The 24,994-nt window shown below is 50.8% G+C and overlaps 1 protein-coding gene across 1 annotated transcript in view; it reads right to left on the minus strand.

Annotated features, from left to right (window-relative positions):
* The window catches only part of PAPPA (pappalysin 1), a 238,374-nt gene that overhangs the window by 31,260 nt on the left and 182,120 nt on the right, over window positions 1-24,994 (minus strand). The window contains exons 16-19 of the mRNA XM_057721438.1: window positions 18,561-18,771; window positions 17,792-17,963; window positions 11,097-11,244; window positions 6,008-6,117 (exon numbers count right to left, since the gene is read on the minus strand). Of these exons, the coding sequence (XP_057577421.1) occupies window positions 6,008-6,117; window positions 11,097-11,244; window positions 17,792-17,963; window positions 18,561-18,771 (641 nt within the window). The remainder of the gene's footprint in view (window positions 1-6,007; window positions 6,118-11,096; window positions 11,245-17,791; window positions 17,964-18,560; window positions 18,772-24,994) is intronic.

Below are 24,994 nucleotides of genomic sequence, written 5' to 3' on the forward strand. Positions count from 1 at the left end.
CCATCATCATTATCCTTCTCCTCATTAACACAAAACCCTCTATTAAGCACATGTTATGCTCCAAGCCTTGGGCTCAGAGCTTTTCTCATTTAATGTTTACCACAACTGTGAGATAGGTATGTTTTCGTCAGGTGTACAGCAAAATGATTCAGTTATTTTTTTCAGATTATATTCCATTATAGGTTATTATATTGAATATAATTCCCTGTGTTATATAGTAGATCCTTGGTTATCTATTTTATGTATAGTAGTTTGTATCTGCTAATCCCATACTCCCTTCCTTCCTGTCTCCCTCCCTCTCTCCCTTTTTGTAATCATAAGTTTGTTTTCTATGTCTGTGAGTCTGTTTGTTTTGTATATAGATTTACCTGTATTATTTTTAGATTCCACATATAAGTGATATCATACAGTATTTACGTATGGTTTTTGATTCTGGTTTACACAAGAGGAAACTGAGGCACAGAGAAGTTAAATAACCTGCCCCAAATCATACACATAGATAATTACAGTCAGGAATTACACTCACATCTGTCTTATTTCCAGGTCTATAGTTTGAAAACTCTATTCTCCTTCAAATTCCTCTAGCTCCCAACCCGGTAGGCATAAAATAAACTTACTCTTTTGACTGATGGAAAGACCAAGTTTCAGAAAGGCAGAGAGGCTTTGAGACAAATGCAGTAGAGGCAGAGTGTTTAAAAGCTGAAGCCCAGGCAAGACTGGCCCCAGGCAGAGCCAAAGACATGAGAAAGTATCTTCAAAGAATCCCCTCATCCTGACACCCCTTCTGATGTCTTCTGGGATGAGTCCTCTTTTCTCCTTTAATTTTCCTTGATTTACAGGACCTTCTATGAGTGAATTATGTAATTTATTTTTGCTTTTGTTATCAGTTACTGAGTTTCTGGCTTTCTTCTGGGTAAGCTTTTTAAAAACCTAGGCTTTTTCTACTCTGTAACCCTCATTTGAAGAATACCTACAGTTTGGAGGTGCATAATTGATGTTCATTGAGTGAGTTAATGAACAAATGAGTGCATGTATGAGTGCGTCCAGAAATGAATGAGAAACTGGTCTCTGAACACACCTCTCCATCTACAGGCTTCCCCTCCAGGGCACAGAGTATCCCCTTCTATACACCGGGTAGACTGGACTTCGTCTTCACTCAGAACAATTCTACCTCTGACCTTTACGCTCTTGGCAGGGTTTCCCACACTGATGCCTTCTCTTTGAGGAATGAATTTTGCATCCTTTGTCTTATGTATTGCATATGTTTATTATTTGTAACGTGTAAGGTGCCTGCCTTGCAGAACGGAATGCGTGAGAATTAGCCCTGGGTGCTTATCTTCATTCAGTCGCATGCGTCACGTGAACTGGGCAGTGACAACCTCTCAGAACCTCAGCTTCTTCATCTGTAAAATGGCGATGATATTTATCTCACTGGAGTGTGGCGGAGGTGTATTGGGAAGTGCCTCACAAACAGTGCCTACCTGTCAGAGAGAGTCAACAAATGGTGCTTTCCTTTCCTGTCCTTAATTCCTTCTCTTCCTCCTCCTCACCCCCCTTTCCTCCCTCCTTCCCCTTCACCTTTTCTTCTTTACTTTCCTCCTTCCATCCTTTTTGGCAGAAGCTCTTAAAAAAGCCAAGAGCCCAGCTACCTAGAGGCATGATAAGCCTCTGAGGCTGTGAGCTGCACTTCCTATTGGGAAGCTTTCTCGGCACCCTGAGCAGGGGGCGTGCAGGGCAGACTGGAGGTGCTCCTGAGCAGCTGGTGGAAGAGAGGCTGCCCCCCTGAATTCAGGATGTCCAGCCTGGAAGAGTCTGTCTCATCCAGGGGTTGCAAGCCAACAGCTTCCGGGCTACACAACCCACAGAAATGTTTGGTTTGGCACACAAAGTGCTTAACAAAAGTCAAAATTAGTTGCCAATATATAAAAAATGAGAGCCTTCGTGTTTTAAAAACTCCGGATTTCTTGTACTCAAGAATAAAAAGGAAAATCTGGGCACACCGAGCCCACATTTCCACACGGTCACACTCAGCTAGAGGCTCCCCCTTTGGCAGCCAGTGTGTGTTTTCCACAGTTGACCACAGTCTCCACCATGCCCTGCAGTGTCTCCAGCTTTGAGCCCGAGGGGTGGTCCATCTATCATTGAGAGTTTGCCACGTCTTGCTATTATTAGATTAGAGGAAGGTTTCTCTGTATCTCTACTGCTTTCAAAAGTGCATGCCTGGGAGTGGGCTTTAAAAGGGGGAGATCTTAAAAGAAATGAAAGGACACAGTGTTTCTCTTTACGAAGGTAAAACATATGCCTACAAAAGAATTTCATCAGATACATACTCTAAGATTCCAGTTACATGAAGTGCAAAAATAAGCAAAACCAACAGAATATATCTTGGTGGTGGGGGTACTGCCCGGCATGGAGAAGGGAGGACTCTCTGGGGAGTGGGAAAGGTCCCACCCCGATCTGGGTTTCACCAGTGGACACAAACATAAAAACTGATCAAGCCTTATGCTTAAGATTAGCATGCGAGCTTTATCTCAATAAGAAAATAACTTTTTAACTACATTGGTAATATTTCATTTCTTAAGTTGGGTAGAACGCACATGGTCATTTGTTTTATTTTCTTTAAGTGTTTCTGTCTGTCTGATGTAGTTATAGTAAATACTACTACTGCTACTACTGGGTTGGCCAAAAAGTTCATTTGGGCTTTTCCATCTACGGAAAAACCTGAACGACCTTCCTGGCCAACCCATACCGTGCCTCGGGATTCAAAATATAAAGCCGCGTGCTTGGCCCGCTTCACCCATGTATCCCACCTGCCTGGTTACATCTGGTGTTTGAGTCTGTGACTTGATTTCTAGCTCTCATTTCACAGGTGGGGCAACGCTGGCACACACAGCAAGCAGGTACCTGGGCTTGGACTTGACCCTTGGTCACCTGACTCAGCCACCATAAACATTAGGGAGAACCTACCGTGCGCCGGGCACTTGAGGGGTACACCAGGGTAAACAAGGTGAGCACAGGCCCGCCTTCACAGAGGTCACTAATCCTGCACGTGATCGCAGTGTTGATACTCCACTCATCTAGGGGGTCCTTGTTCACATCGTACGTGTCAATACACGTAAAGTGCTTAAAATGGAGCCCGTCATGCAGTAAGTGCCCCCGGTGAGCTACAGCCAGCTTGCATGGGCCCACGAGAGGCAACAGTGCCCATCTCTTCCAACTTGTGTTGAGTGACAGCCTCTTGGAAAACCAGAAATCTGTTATGGTGAGAATATTTACACCACAGGAATTGGCAAGTGCTACCAATCAGAGGATGTATTTTTGTGAAGAGCTGGTTGTGAACTATTTACTGGCTGGTAAGCGATTGTAAACATTTTGCCTTTATTATTATTATTGTAGAGGCTGCACGGGTAGCTGGAGTAAACGGTAGCATCAGACGGACCTGAGTCCCTCTCTGATTCTTTATAGGCAAGTGGCTTCTATCTCTGAGATTCTATTTCCTCTACTGGAAAAACGGAGACTAATTCCCACCTCAGAGAGAGAGAGAGAGAGAGAGAGTGAGTGTGTGTGTGTGTGTGTGTGTGTGTGTGTGTGTGTGTGTGTGTGTGTGTGTGTGTCTGGTGGGCGCAGGGGTGCAAATCAAGGCTGGAAGGTGTCTGATCCAATGTCTGATTCACAGCAGGCATCCATTACGTGTCCGTTCTCACCTCTCACTTTCTCACGCTGGGGACAGATGTGACAGTAGCTGGAGCAGAGCCTGGCCCCGACTATCTACCTTGCACTGGCACTCAGAGGTAAACCCTCAGAAAGCAGAGGAGCAGTCCACGGCCTGCTCTGGCCTGGCAACGCCTGTACCAGCGGCTGTTTCTGTAGCTCTCACCACACAAGGGGCACGGGTACAGCAGAGGCCAGCTTTTCTGCCTGATTCCTGGAAATCATCAATCTCTGCCCTTCGCCCTCCTCCCTTTTTCAACCACATTTTTTCCTCCTGGATAATGAGGCCTCCGGAGACCAGTGGAGGTCTGAACCTCGTTATGGCTCTCTGGGTAGGCCGGCATCAATAAAGGCCAGCAGACCAGGGAACTGGGTGGGGGCTGGGGCGGGCAGGCAGCGGGTGGGCGACTAAAGAGGGGGGCTTTGCAGACTTTCAAATCCCTGGATTTAGTTCACAGTGAATTATCACTGAACTCTTTAGTGCCCGGGGCTCGCAGAGGGAAGGGTGGGAATTCACCCGGTGGGCAGAGGAGAGGCCTGAGTGGGAGATGGGCAGGGGAGCCTGATGTGGGGTCCCAGGCAAAGAAGAGTTCCGGTCCTGGGACGGGAGCAAGGTCTCCTGTCCTCTGTGCAGAGTGTAGGCCCCTGCCTTTGGTGTGCAGGCGTCAGGGTGAGGTAGAGGGAGGGCAGAAGGCAGCGGAAGGAGCCCCCAGTCAGGACTGCGGCTCTGCTTCCCGTGTGACCCTGGCCCGGTCCCCTCCCTCTCCGATCTGCAGTCTCTCCATCTACACAACGAGGGGCGTGCGTCTGATGACCTCCAGCTTCCTTGAGATGTGACACATGGCCTCTGTGCTTGCGCCTGTGGATGCAGCACAGCAGCATGTACGGGCCGCTCAGTGAGAACCTACGCGGGGGCCCCGGCTCAGGAGTGGGGAAAGGCATGCGGGGTGCGGAAAACAGAGGAAGGCGCAAGAGGTCAGGGAAACGGTGGGCTCATGGCTGCGCGGGAGAGTCAGAGAGAGACAGACAGACAGACAGACAGAACAGTGGAGCTGGAGGGAAAGAACGTGGGCAGGAGGGAGACAGGACAAGGTGACAGCGGTATCGGGAGGAGGAGAGAAGCAGTGGACGTAGAGGCGGGAGAAGGGAAGTAACGTTGGAGATGGGCAGAGAGCAGCAGCAGAAGAGGACTAGGAGGAGGAGGGAGGGGCAGAGAGCCCCGGGGTGCACGGGGGAGCAGAGGGGGGCTGGCCAGGCCCAGCGCCAGGGCTGTTGGCACAGAGTGCTGAGCAAGCCCTCACACCTGTGCCCTCAGCTCGTCTGGGAAACAGTACACCCAGTATCGGGTTCTGCTAGCCATCCAGAGTGGGATCTGCAGCAAGCGGGCGGACGGCGAGGCCTCCCAGCACCCCAGCAGAAAGGCTGAACCCACCCCGCGGCCCTGCATCTCTCACTTCCTCCAGCGTGAGGCGCTAGTGCCCAGAGCTGGCACCTGAGGCAAAAGTGGGGTGCGACCCACCAGGTGACACACAGGAATGTGGGAGTAACCAACCCCCACGTGAAGATGGCCTTCCGGCTGGGGCCGCACCAGCCTGGCACGGTGGGAAGAGCACAGCCCTTGGACGCAGACTTGGGGTCCAGCCCTCGCCCTGAGCCATCGCCCATTCCTGAGGTCTCAGTGTCCACAAGAGGGGAATGCAGACAGTGGTCCTCACTCCACGTAACCATCCTGAGGTCTAGATGCAGTCTGGTGTGCTAAGCACTGGGTGCACACAGTAGGTACTTCATACACAATTGGTGTTACTAGTTCCCTGTATCACATATTAATTGTTTTCTACCAAACGAGCGAAGCATAAGAAAGATACCAGAAGCCTAGGCTATGCAATGCCCAAGGAGCTTATACCAGAGAAGCCAAGAGCACCATCCTGACAAGGGAGGACGTTCCAGTCAGGCAGATGCAGGTTTGTGACCTGACTCTGCCCTTTCTACCTAGGTGTTCTTGGGGCCTCAGTTTCCTCATCTGTAAACTAGGCACATTAATCCTCTTACTCCTAGGCTGTCATCAGGACTGAGGGCGATGGTAAGAAGACCCTTAGCACAGGGCCTGCCAGAGGGAAAATCTTAAATACTTAAGGGCTGGAGAAATGATGGTGAACACATCCCCACCTCACAGAGCAGGTGTGACTGTTAGATGCCCTCACGTAGGTAGAAGGACTAATGGAGGACCAGAGCATATAACTGGTCAACAAGGTCATTTCCCTCCCTGAGCCCCAGGTGGACGGCCCCAGTCACTCACCTCCACCCGCGTGGGGTTCAGCCAGTGGGGGATGTCGCGGACAGTCACGTTTACGGGCAGGATGATGGACTCGCTGTTGTGGTCCAGGCACGAGGTGGCACACTCCGACCCTGAGGGGAAGCCGAGAATGATGGGGCGGCTCAGACCCCGTCTCCTGATGCCAGAGGCTGCCCCTTCCCTGTGAGTGGACCCAGCTGCTCCCTGGTCCTCACTGGCCTGCCCCCACCCCCGCCCCAGGCAGTGGGAAGGAACGAACGCCCCGGCAGGGCCACCTCTGGTGTCCCCGACTGTTCTCTTGTCTCCAGTCCAGCTGGCACCCACCACCACATTCACCAGTCCCCAGCCCAGTTTGGTCTTGCTCCTCCTCTGCTCGGAAACCTTTCCAAGGTTCCCCACATCCAGGACAAAGTCCAAACCCCTCTGCCAGCGCCCACGGCCTCCATGGTCTGGTCAACCTCATCTCCCACTAACCATCTTCACACCCTCCCACGAATAGGACTGTGTTTGGTCTCCCGTCAGAGTCCCACACTTCCTCGCCTCTGTGCTTCTGCTCCTGTTCAGCCCGTTTCCTGAATCACGCCCCCCGCCCCCCAATCTGCCTTTGCACGGTCAAACCCTACCAGTTCTTCAAAGCCCAGTTCAAACCCTCCAAGAAGCCTGCCCTGACTTCTGCAGCTGAGGGAGAGCAGTGTTTGGCACTGATGAATCTCACTCCAGTGTTGGTCTTACCCCTCTGCCCCTCCTTTTCCCAGGCACAGTGATGCCCTGGGAGAGCAGGGATGGGGTCGATTCCTCTCTGAGCCTAACCCGGTGCCTGACACACAGGGTCTGCTCAGCAAGCGTCAGCCAAGTGAACGGCGAGCATGTGAATGCAACATCAGCATCTCGGCCCCACACTTTCTCCCCCCACGGGGCTTGTATTCACACCCTCCTCGGTGCCCTTGAGACCATTCCCACTCCTCTTCAACTAGTGCGTGACTAATTAATGACGCTGCAGACCTCAATCCAAGTGCCACGTGCTCGGAGAAGACCTCCATTCCCGACCGGCTAAACCCTCTCACGGGCACCCATCCCAGATGTGTCACATTGGCTTGGGGACTGTTGTACCAACAGCTCTCCTCCCTGCTCGACTGTGACTCCATGAGGCCAGCAATGTCTGTGCTCTCCCTTCTATGTCCAGAGCCTGGCGCTGGGTTTGCGAAGTGAGGGAAAGAGACAAGAGTGAACGGTTATGTAGATGGCTGGGGAAATGAATGAATGGCACATGAGTGAATGATGAACAGGCACTGAGGTACCGCATGGAGGAGGAAGTGTGTACACAGAGGGATGAGCAAATAAAAGAAATGACTGAATAACTGGATAAAGGGATGAAAACATGAATCAGGCCGTGAGTCAGCGAAGGCACCATGACCACCAGGGACAGCGTTAGTACACAGAGGCCCTTGGTCCAGGGACTTCTTCAGTTGACTTTCAAGCTGTGGGTTAGCAAGATGACTGTAATTTGACTCATTTATTCTCCATCCAGACCGCAGTGATTCTGAAGTCTCCTAAAAATCAAGCTTATCCCATGGGATGTCCCCAGGACTCCAGAAAGGTGCTCACTCACAGAGGCAAAGATCTGACATGTCAGAATCTGACCAGGGCCCTAAGGAGGTCATTCCCCTGCCTTAGTGCCAAGACCGCCCTTGAACACTAAATAGGTCATAAGAATCAACTCTCCTGAAAAATATCGTATGCTGTTAGCCATTCTAAAGGCTCCCTTCTAAATGTGTGCGTGTGTGTGTATACACACAGTACGTGTATATGTTTACGCGTGCATGCAGATATACACGCACGCATAGACACTTGTATATGTGTATATAGTTTATCCAGTGCGCTTCCTGTTGCCATCTTGTCACCCTCTTCAATCTAAGAGACTCACGAAGTCTGAAGAGGGAGCGAGGGTGGAGGGTCACGTCTGGGACAATCTTCAGAACCTCTTTACTTTAAACATGGGGCCACTGAGCCCAGAAGGTGGGGGCCAGGGCATCTCTGGTCTTGCCGGGTGGTGTTTACCTGTCACTTGTTCCCCTGCAAAGCCAGCCCTGTGTGAGACCAGTGTCATCACACCCATCTCAGAGGAGAGAGGGTGACGTGTGTGGAGCTCGGGTCACAGAGCTGGTGAGTATGGGGCACTCATGAAAGCCCACGCCTCTTACTGCCAAGCCCAGCGATGGATGTGGTGGAGACGCAGAGGAAGAGAAAGGCAGGCAACCGTGGAGGGGGACAGAGTGGGGGAAGGGTCAGAAGAGAGAAGAGAAATGGGAGACATGCAAAAAAGACAAAAAAGATGAGTGATGAGAATAACGGGGGGGGGGGGGTCACTCCGCAGTCAGAGAGACTCAGCGGTGTGTCACCAGATCAGTTCCAAAGATTTTAAGGAGCAAGGACGAAGCAAGGCTGCGATGATAAAATCCTTTCGAAAAAAGAAGATACAGCCTCTGAGAAATAGACAGAGGCTATTTATCCCAAAAGGGGGAAAAAAGAAAAAAATCTGGTTGACACAGGAGGCCATCGCCGCCCTCTGCGGCGGCCACGTCTGAATTTCTCTCATCCTGCTTCTCCTTCTCTGCACTCCCCTCCCCCATGCTGCAGCTCTGGGCTTCAGGACCAGGCTGCTGTGTTGTGATATAGGAGCCCTAACGGGCATCATTACAGAGTGGTGATCTCACCCGGCCCCCGCCTCCCCGTCCCAGGAGGGAGGCGCAGGGAAGGTGGCAGCAGCCTTGGTGGCAGTAACTTTCTGAGGGCTCCTCACGGCCACAGAAGCCTCCCCAGGCTGCTCGGGGAGGGACTCGGAGGAGCTGCTCTGGGTGGCTCCAGAGCGCGGCCCCGAGCCCCCAGGCTGGACACACACTGCACCCCCACCCTGCTTACGAGGCCTTTGGTCGAGTCCCGCCTCTTGGTGAGAGCTCCCTGCAGGGAGGGTCCCAGCCTGGGGGGTGGAGGAGGGAAGCCTCCCCCCTCCTTCCTGTGGCCTCGTCTCTCAGGGCTTTTACTCTCTCAGCTCTCCCCGTGTGCCCCCGCCGGCCCACCACACACCCCAGATCACCATATTCATAACACAGGCACCTGCATGGCCGTGGGAGCACAGGGTACCGAGGAGGGGAGAGATTCAGGTTCCAATGTCAGACAGATTGGTTTCCCTTTCCACCTTGACCGTGGAAAAGTCAGTGGGTAAAGGAAAGCGACCGTCACCCGCTGCCCGTACCTCTCGACCACTCTGTGGGCCAGCAGAGAGCCGGGCTTATGTGCACGTGCCTGTGACAGGTGCACACAATAAAGGTACAAACTGTCCATGAGATGTGTTTGTGTACATGCGTGTGAGCTGCATCTAGGTTGAGCGGTGACGTGTTTGTGTGGTGCCCGGCTGATGTGTACGTGCGAGCCACGAGCACACCTCACGATGTGTGTGTGTGCACGTCTGGTTGTTGAGCACTTGTGCTTGTTTATTTCTGCGTATGGGGATATAGGCTGAATGGGTCAGTGGATGCAGGCATGCAGGAGGTCTGTTTTTAATCAGATTTTTTTCCTCCCAGGGTTGCTCTATGCCAGTCATGACTGTGACTGGGTATTCATGAGCATGTTCTGACCGAGTTGGGGGCATTACAGACAGACGTCTCCAGAGCCATGCAAACCCCTCAGGAATGATGGCGGAGAGAAAGCCTTGGCCTTGGGATGCAGTAGCCATTGCTACAACTGTTGCCACAATTTCCTAGAATGCTTATATTGGCAGATCCTAATAGATCCCACCTCTCTGCAACCCTCCTGGTCAGGGTCCTTTGGATTCGTGGCTCTCTAAGGTCTTAAAGTACCTCTGGAATCAACAGGGAGAGCAACCAGGCCCTTGGGTGTTTTCTGACCCATCCTGGTTTAACACAGGAGGGTTGATCCCTACTCTAAGTTCAGGTGAAGAGCCTCTGCACTTGAAGGCTACGTGTTTCCATCTTTAAAGGAAGTGACTGGGCCCCCTCACGCCTCTGCTCTCCAGCCATGGGCCTCCCTTCTGGAGATGAGATGACACCTCATTTGACTGGGTGAGGAACACATTGACTCTGTGTGGTTGGGAGTGAGTGTCTGCACAGATAAGCTTCTGCTCCAGACATCCCTGGTGATTGTCCCATAAATCACACTGGCTGTGAGAAAGGACATCCAATTCCCTGGGCTTTTCATCATGATCAATTAGGGAATCAGTCCAAGAGGTCAGTATCACTGCCCTCAGCTGAGGTCAGACTCAATGCACACCCAGTTCCCCAGAAAGCTGTGGGCCTGTGATTAATACATCTGTCCAGATGCCTGGTTTCAACCAGGCAAACCTCCTGGCATCAAACCCCAGGTTGTCTCCCTTCACTTGGCAAGTTGGCCTATCACCATGCAAACAGTATTCTGAAAACACTATTTATCCTTATTTTGGAGGCAACTGGAGTGCCATGGAAGGAACTCAGGCTTTGGAGAAGAAGAGGTCTCAGGATTTGGGCATGTTTTATTATCCCTCTGTGTCTCAACTTCTTCACCTGTTAAAGGGTAGTGAGAGGATATGAGATAACACCTCTGAAGTGCTGGGCGCAGCACTGACCCGCAGTCAGTACTATGAACGTTCAGCAGTATACAAATTTTAAGATTAGTAACAAAGGCAACCACGCTGGACCACTCACTACTGCTTCCCTAAATAGGATGTGTGTTTTCATCCCTCCCTCCCTTTGCCACGTGATTCCTCCGTCTGGAATGCCACTTCTTGCCCAACAAGCTCTTGCAAGTCCCTGTATAAGCACCCTCTCCTCTGGGAGCCTTCTGTGTCCCTGGAGGCACTGGCCAGCTTCTCTGTACTCGAGGGTAACTGTGCGCACTCACCCAACATCGCTTCGCCAACATCAGTGCCCTGAGCTCTCTTTCTGGGGGGACAGGGTCTGGTCTCGTTCATCTGCATTTCCCCAGGGCCTCACACAGGGCCTCACACGGTACCGGCGCCCGATTCCCTGGTGGAGCGTGAACCCCGAGCTCCTGGAAGGATGCGCCCCCCCCACCGCTCACCCCCACGTGCCCGCCGTACCTATGGCATAGCCTTTGGGGCACTGCAGCTTGAGGTTGCTGTTGAGCTGGTCCGGGGCTGAGCACTGGCCCCGCATCTCCTGGCAGACGTGGAAGGAGCCGCTCCAGGTGCCGTCCTTCCGGCAGTGGATGATGTTGCTTCCGCGCCCCTGCACGCCACAGAAGCACAGTCAGGACACCAAGAGAGACCCCACCCTCCACATAAGAAGCCTCCCAGTGTCGCATCTCCCCAGAGCTCTGAACGTGTTAAAAAACAAGTTCTCAACAATAGTGGAAACCCAACCACCCTCAGATACAGGCACTGTCATACCTCCATTTTACAGATAGGGAAACGGAGGACTCAGAGTGGGAAGAAACTTTCTCAAAGCATCCTGGAGAGCTTAACTCCCAGATTTCCTACATCCTTGTAGTGCTCTTTCAGAGATTTCAATCAGAGGAATTTGTTTTGCTTGCTTGTTTGGTTTTTTAACTGAGAAGGCAGGGGCCCACGTGCACCCCAACGTGCACAGGGAGTAAGCATGGGGCCTGCAGCCGTTCGTGAGGAGGCAGGCACACACCAAAGCTCGTTTCCTCTCGATCGATGAGAAAGCGTCCCAGGCCAGGGCTCTGCCGAGTGCTAACCAGGCAACCTCAGCCCTGCTGAGAAGCTTTCTCTTCCAGGGCTCCCCTTCCTCTCCTTCCCCTTCCCTTCCTTCCTTCTGTTTCATTCTATTCCAGCAGCGATGACACCGAGAGGGTGGTGTGGGAATCCTTCTATCTGTGCCCTCCCTCCTGATTCTTTAAAATAGGCAACATCTCATTTCTCAGTCTTCTGCAAAGTTGTTGGCAAATGCAGCCTGCAGGTGCGGTCCTTTCTCTGCGCCACTTTCCATGTCTAAGATTCTAAGGGAAGGTCCAGCTTTGTCCAAGTGTCAGAATTGTCCCTGAATCCAAGGACCATTTCTTGGTGTCCACTCTGAGCCCAGCTCTGTGGGGTCCAGAAGTGAAGTGAGCCAGTATCTGTCCCAGGGAGCCGAGAGGAAATGGAGTCCTGTGAGCCGCCAGCCGTGTCAGCGTGACTGTGCTGCACACGGCGAGAGGAACTGGATGTGAAGGGCAGCCAGGAAGGCTCTGAGAGGAGGTGATACATGGAAGAGTCTTCAAGGGTGTGTAGAATCAGGCAGAACAGGGAGGGAAGGACATCTGCGGAAGGCCAAAGGGCACGTGCGAGTTTGAGAGGGAAGGAGTGGGGAAGGATGAGCCGGTAAGGCGGGTGAGGTGTGGGGCCTTATGCATCCGCTTATGGAGTTTGGACTCTACCCCTTGGAAATGGAGAACCATGAGTAGTTTCTGCACAGGGGGGTCCATCTACCTGAGAACAAGCTGTATACTGTCTCCCTCTTTCACGTTTAGGATAAGAAGAGAAAGTCTACGTGAGGCCAGAGGAGCTGACCGAAGGCCACCAATGAAAACATCCGTGGAATGGCTCCCATTCAAACCCCTGCGTCTGACCTCCAGAGCCCTCACAGCCTTCAGTCTGCTTCATGCTCCAGCTCCCTGCTCCCCACAGCACACCGCCAACCTTGAACTGTCAATTGCCTGCATTCTTGAACGCACCATGCGAGGCGTCACACGGCCGTGCTTCTGCGAGTGCCGCTCCTTCTGCCTGCTCTGTCTCTTCCCCCTGCCCCCTTGCTCAATCACTGGCACAGACCTTTCCTGGGACAAGCCATCCTGTCCTAATGCCACCCCGGTCCTGCAGAGTGCACTACCTGAAGATGTCTGACACCCAGCGCCTCTTTATCATCCTCTCCGCCTAGACAACGAGCCCCTTAGTCATCCCTGCATCCCCAGGGCCTTCCACAACACTTAACGGGCCCTGGCTATTTGGTCTATTCATTCATCACTCAATAGCTATTTCTGTTCATTCAAGAACTGTTTAACAAAACATGGGGTCAGTAGATGCAGTGTTACGGAATGCACCTGTTTAAAGCACAAGAAGAGAAATGAAGACATAAATGAGTAAGTAAAGAAAAGAATGAATATGGGAATAAATGAATGAATGATGCATGAGAAAATAAACTCTTGGAAAGGGCTGATGCAGGCTGAAGCTCCTCTGTCTGAGGAACAGCTGCAAGGAGATGGGATTTAGAGAGAAAAGGGGCCCCCCTCTGGGTCTCACGTGGGCCAGCATGAGGAGGGTCCAGTTGCGGTGGAAACCTCTGCGGCCACGGAGAAGGGTGGCCCATCCCGAGCACGCCTCTGTGGGATGACTGCTGAGTCCACCCAGAGGTTGTGCGTGAGCTCAGGGAACGTTCAGGCGGCTTCACGTGGCTTCAGAGAACCCCGACGCTCCCTCCCGGAGCCCCAGGCCCCATGATTCTGCTGGGCCCTCAGGGGAGCAGGAAATTGACCCCAATTTCCTGGAGCCTTGGCCTGGGCGTGTGATGCCTTTGGCCTCCAGCCCCTGAAGGGCTGCAGACCTCAGCATTACGTGGGCCAGAGCTGGCTGGGGAGCTCAGTTTGCAACAGAGAACATTAGAACTGGCTGGAATCGGCTCAGGGAATTTCAGACTGGGGAGGCTCCACTACAGAAGGTGGGACAAGCAGCTCCAGCAGTAGGAAGGGGCAGAAAATGTGGCTTATGCAGTGACTTGGTTAGGAGCGCTGAGGCTCTGTTTAAGATCTGACTCTGCAGGTAACTTGCTGTGTGCCTTGGGGTCCACTGCTTCCCTGCTCTGGGCTCCAGGGGCCCCATCTATAAAATAAGCGGGTTGCCCTGGGAAATCTCTGAGATCTGGCCCACCTCTAACATCGCCTGGGCCTGGGATGCCTCTGACTTCCTTTAGGAAGCCCTGCGTTCTTGGACAAGCATGTGACAACCCTGAAAGTAGAAGCTGTGCCTGCTGTGGGAGGCATTATACGTGTGAGAGCTGTGCTGTGTGCAGAGCAGACCCAGAAAGGCAAGGGCCAGCTGCACACCACTGGTGGCAGAAAGGCTTTTACAGCCCCCCTCAGTGATCCGTGCAAAGAACTGGGTGCAGTGCTGGCTCTACTCCCACCCTTCCTCTCTGGCTCCTGCTGAGTTGCTAAAGCCCACTATTGAGTGCGTTACTTCATTCACAAAGCACCTTTAGCTTCTTCCTCTCCTGCTGCAGCCCCGTGAATGCACCTCCCACAGACCCTGTCCCCATCCCAAGACAGCCCACTCCCCAAATCTCCTACAAAGTCCCCACAATGCTTCTCACTGTGTTAGCACCTCAGACAGCTCAGGAGCACTTGAGCTGGATGAAAGGCTGAGACAATTAGCACTTCTCCCCAGTTGCCTGGAGATAGAATTCTTGTCCTTCGCCACTCGCCTGCCCTGGAAATGTTTGGAGGCAGCGGGAAAAGCAGGGTCCTGGAGCCAGTCAACACCACCTACTAACGCATAACGGTGGACAAGAGCTTAGTCTTGCAAGCCTTCTTTCCTCATCTGTAAGATGGGCATATTGCTTCTTTTTTCAGAAGTTTATTATGAGCTGTCAAAGTGAAAGAAAATCTGCAGCTCCAGTTTGGCAGTCAGGAGACACAACATTTTTTTTTAAAAGCTGTTATTATTAAGGTTCTCTGTCTTGATTTACAGGGATGACAACACTATAAATTCTAGAGCTGAACTGTCCAATGTGGTGGCCACTATGCAAGTGTGGCTGTTTACATTTAAATTTGAACTATTTAAAATTAGGTACAATGAAATGTTTAGTTGTTTGGTCACTTAGCCGTGCTTCAAGAGGTCCATAGCCATATGTGGCTAGAGGCCACCATACTGCACATCACAGAGATGGAACGTTTTCATCAGAGCAGAAGGTTCTACAGGGCAGTGCTAGTCTACAGACTCTATATATTCTACAGGGTTATTTGAGCAAGAGATCACATCTCCCTATGGTTCCTACTGGTCTCCCCAAGCTATATCCTGGCCTCCTGTGCAATGGTTGACTTTCTGGGCTTAGCTGCCAACAGAGGGCTAACTTTCAAGCCATTGCCTTTGCTTCCAGGTTCTGTAAGAGCCCACGTGGAGCATCATGGATTCTCTCCACTAGAAGTGACCTCAAAGGCAGGCTAGTTCACTTGAGTGTTTCCCCAGGGCTGCCATGCATGGTGGCATAGGTTGTGCACTGCACAATTCCAGGGGTTACTCATAGATATGCCCTACTTTTATTACTTCAATTAATCCTCCCACATAAACTATGAGGTAGCTAGTATTATTTCCCCTGCCCCATTCTATGCATGAGCAAACTGAAGCTTAACGAGTTAAACAACTTGCCCCAGTCCTCCAGCTAGTAAGTGGTGGAGCCAGGATTCAGACTCAGAGTCCAGATCCAGCACACACTGGCCAAGGAATGAATGAAGCTGAGGTCTGATTTGCTAATTTGCTTTTAGTGGCAGTGGGAAGGAGTATGTGAGCCTCCCCTACAACAGCCCCTGTCCTCTCTCGCCAGGATCTGGAACTTGTTTGGAAAGCAAAGAATTCCCTCTCTATACAAGCTGTTTGATTCACGATACTCTGCGCCGTACATTCCGGCTGTGTTTACAGGCAGCAAGAGGGGATCTGAGGTGAATACTAGATTTGGCTCCCAGGCCCCTGGTCTGAGGGTAGAGGAAATTCATTTGCAGTACAAACTAGAAACGTCAATTGTACTAGGAGCCCATTTGGCACACGCTCCCTCATTCTTTTAGCCGGCAAGCAATACCCTGCTCCTTTGCGTCTGGCCTCTCCGCCAGTTGCCAAACAGAACTGCTCGAGTCGTCTGATAAATTTACATTTTCCTCTCCTTTAAATACAAACTGGCCATGAAAGGTACTTGGCAGGCCCCAGGCAGACTGAGTTTCGGTTTGATAACATGACCACAGCCAGAATAGTATTTGGCTCAGCAGTTTGGGTAACTGTTAGCAACAGTTTTATGTAAGAGAGCGAGAGGGAAGTTGATGGGCTGCGTGAGGCCGTGGTAATCTCTGGCCTTTGCTTGTTCCGGCACTGGCTTCTGCTTCCCTGGCAGCCGGGGATGGGAAGGACTTGGGTACATAGACATCCCTGAGTTTGCCGGTCAGGGCTTTTCAGGTAGTGCCTATTGTACTCAGTCTGTCCAGAGTTGGGGGGACCTGGGTTCCGATTCAGACGCAGCCGACACCAGCTGTGTCACCCTGGGTGGGCGAGTGACTTTCTCATCTAGAAAACGAGGAGATTGGCCTGGATGTTTATTGCAGCTCTTTCTCATGCCCTGTCACTTCTTGAGCACCTACTAGGTGTTTGGCACTGTCCCAAGTGCTGAAAACACAGGGAAGATGAAAGCTGTGGTCAGACATTTCACAACCTAGCGGGGGAAACGGTTCCCAGAAGAAGGGGTGCATGGGCTGAATTGTGAAGGATGGTTAGGAGTGAGGTGGCTGGAAAAGGTGACAGGGGCTCTTTCACGGAGAATGCCCAGGTGAAGGGGAGGTCCATCTTACTGGTGATGGGGGAGACATCCTGAATGCACAGTTGGGATTTATCCTAAGGGAGATGGAGGTCACTGATTCACAAAGGGCTTTGTGCAGGGGAACTGTCATGATCACATTGTGCTCTAAACAAACTGCTCTGGCTGACGTGGACAATATGCTAGAGAGAGGCAAGGAGAAAGCAGGAAGATGGTCAGGAGGCTGCATGGTGGCCCAGGAGACCCATGCTGGCGGCCTGAGTTAGGGTGGTAGCATTCGAGACAGATGAGAACAGCTTCAGGAGATGTCAGGGAGAGAGAATGGGTGGCTATTTGGATGTGGGAGCAGGAGTGAGAGGAGTTCAGGATGCTGCTTCGACAGTGTCTGGTATTTGGTAGATGCTAATAAAAACTGACTTCCTGGGGAAGAAACTTGCACTGGGGCCCAGCTGGCTGAACTCTGGCCTCACCTGAGCAAAGATCCTTGCACACCTGTAATCATGGGGCTTGAGGGGTCGACCCTAAACAGTCGGTTCTCTGAGGGTCGGAGCTCCTTGTGGACTTAAGTCTTCTTTGGAGACAGCTGGCCCCTCATTTTCTTTCCCATCCTTGATTCCCTAACCATCTTAGTGGGTGGAGGTGGGGGGGTATGTGTGAGGATTAAGGAAAATACATCCACAGAACTGCTTCAGCAGGGCCGGCAGGAGTGTTGGCCTTTGTCTCAGTTACATGTAGACTGAGATAAAATTCAACCCCTGACATCTCCTTCTTCTAAGTATTCTCAAAATTGCACATCTAGTCTAAATATGGTCCCCTTTCTCTTTATGCTTGAGGAACCAATTGATGTCTCAAGACAGTGAAAGTCATGATTTTAAATACTTCAGGGACCAACATAAGATGGTGATGGTGGTAGAAAGTTGGCAAAAGAGCCCTGGTCACTCCTTAACTTGGATTGAGTTCATACATAGGGATTCCATATATGATTTCTTTCATAAGGGTTCCCATATTAAAATTCTTTCAAATATGAGAATCTGTGAACCAATAAAATGCAGTGACACAGGCAGGACAATGAGGCTCAGAGAGATTACAAAGAAAGATGGTGAGAACGCAGCTCCTTACGTCTGCATGGATGATGTTGCCATTATACAATCCTGGCATCTGTAGAGAGTCTCCTGGAGGAAGTAGTTCTTAAAATACTGGCTGGTCTTTGGTAAGCACAGAGCAGAGGGACCTAAGTGTTGACCTCAAGTTCAAGGAGCCTCACCTGGGTGGCATCGCTATCTTCACACTTGATCCTGCACTCGCTATTGAACTGGAAGCCGTTAGTGCACTGGTAGAGCCCATGGAATTTTGGTGGAGGAGGGTCACACGTCACAGGAACACAAGTGCCCTCCTGCCAGCTGCCATCTTGCATACACTGGGTCTTGAAGGCCCGTCTTCAAGGAAGAGACAAAAGAAGAGACATCTCAAGGACCAAATGGCTGCAGCCAGGTGGCCTCACGTTCCCCTTTCCCATTCCTGATTCCTGGTGGGTTGTGGGGGGCACAAGGAGGGGTTAAGACAAACGTCCACAGAATTCCTTCCTTAGGGCCAAGCAAGAAGTACTCATGGATTGAAATACAATTCAAGCCCTGCTGGCCCATCTCTTCTCCTTCTCCTCCCAGAGTGTGCTGATGGGTCCTGGCATAATGATGGTATTACACACCCACCATTTACTATGTCCCGGGCACCTTGCAAGCACTTTACATATACATCCTCATTCACTGCTCACGACAGCCTTACGTGGTAACTGTTATCATCCCCACCTTACTGCTGAAAAATGGAGGCCCAGAGAAGTGAAGTCACTAGCCTGTGGTCACACAGCCAGCAGGCAGCTGTTAACAATATTCTTCTAGATTCCCACTGAAGAGAATGAGATGCATGGTAGGTACTGCTTCCAGCAGAGAAGTGAGCGCTTCCTTCTAACCAGCCAGCCAGACCGGGCTCTCCTCCCCGCCAGCACCTGTGAGTTTGCCTTTGCAGGCCCCACTTACTTCTTTGACTTCCGGGAGGAGCCAGGCACGTGGTATCCAGGTTTGCACTTGTACTTGCAGAAAGAGCCCACCTTGTGCTTGTTCTCTCGGCACCGGGCCGTCTGGAGGTCTGCGTTGGGAACCGGGGGTGGAGCGAGGCACATGAGCTCGCACACGGCCTCCGGGAAGGACCACAGCCCGTCCTCCATACAGGTCAGGAGGCTGTTGTTGCCTGGAGGGCACAGGCAGTCAGAGTTAGCAGGGTAGGTGGGGAGGGAGGGGTCTCTCTGATAGCCCAGCTAATTCACGTGCTGCCTGGACTTAAGCCAACTTGAAGAATCAGAGGATCTTCCACGTGTAATTCCAGACCCTTCTGCTTACAACTGAGGAACCTAGGGAGAGAAAGAGCTGCCACAACAAAGGAGATGCAACTTGGGGAGTGATGTACCCCAGGTCTACAGTGAATTAAAATTCAAGGCTCCCGACTCCTGATTCTGAAACCTCCTATACTGCATAGAAAAGAGAACTTCGTAATCCTTCAACCCATCCTCCCTGCGTTGCCAGGTGGGCATCTGAGCCCAGAGATGAAGGCACTTGCCTTCTAATAATTGGCAGAGCAAGCTCCTATAAGAATCGACTCCAAGCTGAGATCAGTGTGCTGTGTGACCTGCAGCTGCTGCTCCCTCTCTGGGCCCTGCACCCCTGTATTTGTCCTAGCCCCCTGTATGCCTGGAAGTGACAGTGCTGTGGTAGCTGGAGATCTGATTTTCTTTTCAGGTCCAGTATTCAGTGAAGCTTTGCCAAAGCAACTGAGAGATGAGCACGTCCCCTGTAGCCCGTGCCAGCTCCAACAGACATGCTGACTGCCATCAGGGAGCTGGCCTGATGGGGAACGTTACAAATAAAAGTAAAACATGGGGAGGCTTTTCACGGCCAGGTCGTATATTATCGAAGCACAGCCTGCCCAAAACCTCCCCAGGACGATGAGAGACAGACCTGAAACTCGGGTCTCTCAACCAAACTCTCCTCTCCCCGGTTATTCTTGCAAGGTGTTGACAACCAGGGCTGGAAGCACGTGGGGGGCTCAGGGATTTGGAAACTGGAGGGGTGATAGGGGTGACACTGACATTTACCGATCATTTACGACATACTCAGGTACTTCTGCGATGTGATCTCATTTATTCTCACAACAGTGCTCTTAGTAGGATGACTCCTATTTGCAAACAGAGACTTAGGCTAGGGACTTGACCAAGTTCCCCTGGTTAGGAAAAGACAAAAGTGGAGTTTAAGGCCGATTTTGTGTAACTACAAAGACAGCTGTGGTTTTTAATGGGAAATTGGCTATAAGTGCTCAGCAGAGCTCTCAGTATCTATCCTGAGAGAGCCAAGCCCCGAGTCTCCCATCTATAGAGAGAAAGCAATCGCTCCTGCCTTTCAGGGTGATGGGAAGATAAAAGGAAACATTCACGAACAATGTCCAGAACAGTGCTGCCAAATTCCTTATTTGCTCCTTCCCTCCATCCCTCCTCTTCTTCCTTCCCTGCTCCTAATCTTTGCCTGCAGTGGCAGATCTGAAGGGACCACTGGGGTTGCGTGGGAGCCTTCATTCATTCAGCAAGCCTCTATTTAGTGCTAACGATGTGCCAGCTACTCTTGGGACAAAGCCGTGAACAAAACAAAACCCAAACCCTGCCCTCTCAGAGCTTATGTTCTAGTGGAATAGGGAGGAACACAAAAACCATCCTAAAATGCAAACTATTTAGTGTGCTAGAAGGCGGGAGGTACTATGGAGAGAAATGAAGGCAGGAAGAAGAAGAAGGGTGAGAGGGTAGGCAGGCTCCTTTGCTGCTTCTCCCCCCATTCACTTTCTTCTTTCTCCTCCCGTGTCTGTGCAAGTCATCTGGGGAGCACAAGACAATTTAGGGGTCTGCAAGCCCCATAGAGGATTCCAGGTTGATAAACAGTGCCACTGCAATGACAGATATTTCTACACCAAGTACAAAGAATAAAGAGTGTGGAAGGGTGACTCATTTGGTGTCCATAGAAGCAGAGAGGGCTCCAGAACACCAGTGACTGGAAATCGCTTTTGGGCTTGGCCCTGGCGATGGGGGTGGTGTTTTGGAGTGCCCAGGCTCAACAAGCTCTTGGAGGGGAGAGGAGTCACAAAACACAAGGGGTGCACACCCTCTCAAAATTTCCCAAGAAGGATAAAATACCTCTGGAAAAAGGGTTGAGACGCTTTAAAAGCACACCCTATCAGCTCTGCAAATTGTAGAGTGGAAGTCACGGTTCCTTTGTGGCAAGAGAACATAAAAATCGCAACACGTTCATCAAGAGAGAGAATGCAAACCAGAAAGGTACATGATTCTGAGAAAGGGTAAAAGGGAGTTAGCAGAGCACCAGAGTCTAAAGAAGAACCAGGCTAAGGCAGGAACCGGGGATTCAGGACCATGGATACGCCCCTACCCCAACCAACCCTGAACTGCGCGGAATCAGCATTTCCAGGTCCCAGCTGTGGCCACAATGCCTGCAGCCACCCTGTGGCTTTGAAGAAAGTAGGGTAGGACACAGCTGTCCATGCCCTGCCCTCGTGCCCTTGGCTCTGACCTCTATATGCTGAAGGAGACCTACTGCACTGGCAACTGTGTGTGGCTGGAGGCCTGCTGTTCTGATCAGCAACACTCTGCCTGCACACAGCTCACAGAGCTGAGGTGGCAATGCTCCTGGAAGTAGCACCTAACCAGAGAAGGAAGGGGCTGGTGCATCACATGGCAGTTTCCAGAGGAATGTCCCACCCTGGCTCCCACACTTCCCCGGAGGGACTGAACTCTGGCTGCCCATAGAGGACGCTGGCTTTCGAAGAGACCCTGAAGCTTCTATCATTTCCATGCCTCCCTTTCTCATTCTCCTCCCTGTGTTTCCTGGGAGAACATGACTCAGGACACGAGGTGAAGGCATTTCTGAGCCTGAAGTCCCTGGTTGAGGGTAAGAGTCTTGATGTCACAGACTGGTTTTCAGAAAGTTGCGTGATGCTGTCCTTTTGTTTGTTCATCTTTTAAAGTTAGGAAAATAAATCTTGCTCAGCCTGTCTACAAATGTGGCTAAGGAAATTTTAATCTCTAGTGAGTATTAAAATAATTACAAATGTACTGTCAAAAGAAATATATCTCTTTTTATTATTGTATTGAAAAGTGTCCAAGAAGACCACATTGCTTCGAGAGTACCTTTGAGATTAAAATTAACCTAGAGTAGAATACAAGGAGGGAAATGCCGGGCGCCCTAAGTCTGGTTTTCTTAATGCCTCCTATACAGTGTTGGCTTTGCCCACATCCTAAGGTCAGGGCCTGCATCTTATTCATCCTTTTGTTCAGACCCTACCCTAGTGCCAAGCACATAGTAGGCCCTCAATATCAATTTGTTAAATGCACGCTGTATTATGAATCTACATGTGACCCTAAATAAGTCACCTAACCTCTCTGGCCCTAAACCAAAGTCAACTCTAAGTTCTTGTCCAGCTCTAATATTTTAGGATATGAAGGGATACTGGCTACTGTACTGTTTTCAGAAAACAAAAATAACAGCTAGCTGAACCGGGATGAGGACAAACCAGCACTTGGGGGGCTGCATGAACCGAAGGTAGAAATGGGAGGAGATTCAGCTTCATTGCTCCTGGTAAGAAGCAGACCCTGACAGAAGCTACAGTGCAAGAAGAGGAAGAAGAACAAGGAAGACAGAGAAGAGGCCTCACCCAGTGCTGGGGCTGCAGAAGGTCAAGGAGAAGCTGAGGTGGAAGACAAGTAGACATCAAGAGAAGCATGCAATCATCTGCTGATTTTAGTCCTAAAAGCACATTTCTAGGCTCCTGGAATCCCAAGGAGTTAAAGGAAAAGTCTGAGCTGGGCTTGGCATACCCAGAAAGTATGTCATTTGCTCAGTAAAACTGGGCTCCCCCAGCTCTAGCCTGGGTGAGACAGATTACATTTTGATTGTTTAATTGTCCATTTTCCCCCTAAATGTCTGAAGGAATTCTTCCACTAGCTGTCTGTAACTGAATCCATGAGGCAGGCCTAGGAAGCATTACTGGCACCGTCTCCTCAGTCCTCCTAGGAACCCAATTTGTCATTAACCCCATTTCATAGGTGAGAAAACTGAGTCCCTGAATGGGAAAGTGAGCTTCTCAAACTATAGCAGGGGCTCACTCCATGTCTGTCCAACTCCTAAGTGCTCTCTTGATCCCATTACAGAGCTTTTATCCAAGAGCACGGCCAAAGAGGATTTGCAGTCTAAAGAAAACCTCATGGAATTAGGCATGTGGACGAGTGGAGTATCCCCGAACCAAAGCTACTTCTGTAAGAAGATCTCACCACCCCTCCCCCTCCCTACTGTCCAGCATGGTGTCTCTCATGTCCACGTTTCTTTACCAAGACCCCATATATTAGACATAAAGAAAAAGAATGTGCTAAGATGCAGTCACAGTCAGGGAGAATTGATGGAGAATGTTCTAAGAAGAGGGAGAATTGATGGAGAATGTTCTAAGAAGAGGGAGAACTGATGGAGAATGTTCTAAGAAGAGCCTGGAATGCTGGACACCTGCCATACAGGAGGGGCTGGGGAATGCAAAAGGCGGATTATTTCACCAGATTGGTGGGAATGACATGCCTAGCAAGAGGGCCCAGGGTCAGGACCCCTGGGTGACCTTCTGCCCCAGTGCTGATGGTAAGTCATACATCACCTTGCATAAATGTCTTCCTCTCTTGGACCTCAGTTTCTGAGGTCTGCCTTGGAGACCTCTAGGCTTCTCCCAGCTCTGCCCCTGTTTCAGGATTTGATGGGAGTTCTGGGTTGAGGGGCATGGTTTAGAAAAGGCCAGAGTGATTCTAGGGCAGCAGCTAAGAACCCTGAAGTAAGACTAGGCTTGACTCTTGAAGCTTGAGCAACCATTCAGAGTGGGGTGGGGGTGGGGCAGTGAGGGAGACAGGAAGAATCATCTAAGAGATAAGACTGGTGCTTGGTTTGTTTTCTTATTACTTGCTCACATCTAAAGGCAGCTTCAGAAGCAGCTGTGAGATCTTGAACAAGTTTCCTCTCCATGGTGCCCCTCTGGTCCTTAGGAAGGATTTGAGTAGTGGTTTATCATTAGCACCTAGTGGTGGTTTGGACCCACTTGGCATCCTAGACCTTGCTATCTCCAAAGCACTAGGATGATAAGATGAAGAAAGTGGCATTCTCTTAGGAGTGGTATGAGAATTCTTCATTGGGGGTGACCCTGTTTTTGTGGGGGAGATGCCTTGATGAGACCCTTGGGATAAAGCTGAATCCTCCAGGGCTGGCTGGCTGCTTCTGAGAAAGATGAAAGGGTCTCTGCCCGAGAGAGGAGAGAGGATGTGAAATTCCTAGAGGGAGGGAGGTCAGGACAGGATTCTGAAGGAGAGGGTAAGGAACGAGGAAGAGAGCAGAGGGCGGGCGGAAAAGTTAACTGCCGGACACTGCAGGACGGGGCCACACAGCTCATGTCCCTAACTTCAGTAAAGTCTTAGGAATCGGAAAATACTTGATGGTATTGGGTATCTTCTGGAAACTAGTGAATAGACTGAGTTGAAATCTGAGGTTAGATAGAAGTAGACAGCGGGCCTTTTAGAAAGATTTTTTGTTTTTGTTTTTTTTTTTTTGGTCTGAGCCTCACGGCACACAGGATCTTAGCTCCTCGACCAGGGATCAAACCTGTGCCTCCTACAGTGGAAGCGCAGAGTCTTAACCACTGGACCGCCATTTGGAAGTCCCTAGAAAGATCTTTGTGGGATGAGCGTATGCTTGCTTCAGAAGTCCCAGTCCAGAGTCCACATCTAGTGCATCCCACATGGTTGAGGTGAGGTTGACAAGGTCACGGAAGCAACGCTGCATTTTTAGCCATTTAATTAAACATTTATGATTTTGACTCTGAAGTTCTTTTTTAAAAAAAAACTTGGGAGTATTTTTCCCCTCATGCATGTTTGTAGGTTTGGTCTGTGCTTTTAGAGCTTGTTTGATAAAGGACCTTGGCAGGAGTTTCTAGGGCTGTGAGTTTGCAGGGTTTTTTGTTTTTTTTTGCTGTGCGTGGGCTTTCTTTGGTTGCGGTGAGTGGGGGGGTTATTCTTCGTTGTGGTGCGCGGGCTCCTCATTGCCGTGGCTTCTCTTGTGGAGCACAGGCTCTAGGCGCATGGGCTTCAGTAGTTGCAGCACATGGGCTCAATAGTTGTGGCTCATGGGCTCTAAAGCGCAGGCTCAATAGTTGTGGCGCACGGGCTTAGTTGCTCCGCGGCATGTGGGATCTGCCTAGAGCAGGGATCAAACCCATGTCCCCTGCATTGGCAGGCGGGTTCTTAACCACTGCGCCACCTAAGAAGCCCCTCGCAGGGTATTTTTGCGTACATTTTGAAGAAGGCTCAGAACTTAAGGGAAAGTGAGGATATTCAAGA

The sequence above is a fragment of the Hippopotamus amphibius genome, chromosome 2, assembly GCF_030028045.1.
Source record: "Hippopotamus amphibius kiboko isolate mHipAmp2 chromosome 2, mHipAmp2.hap2, whole genome shotgun sequence".
NCBI lineage: Eukaryota > Metazoa > Chordata > Mammalia > Artiodactyla > Hippopotamidae > Hippopotamus > Hippopotamus amphibius.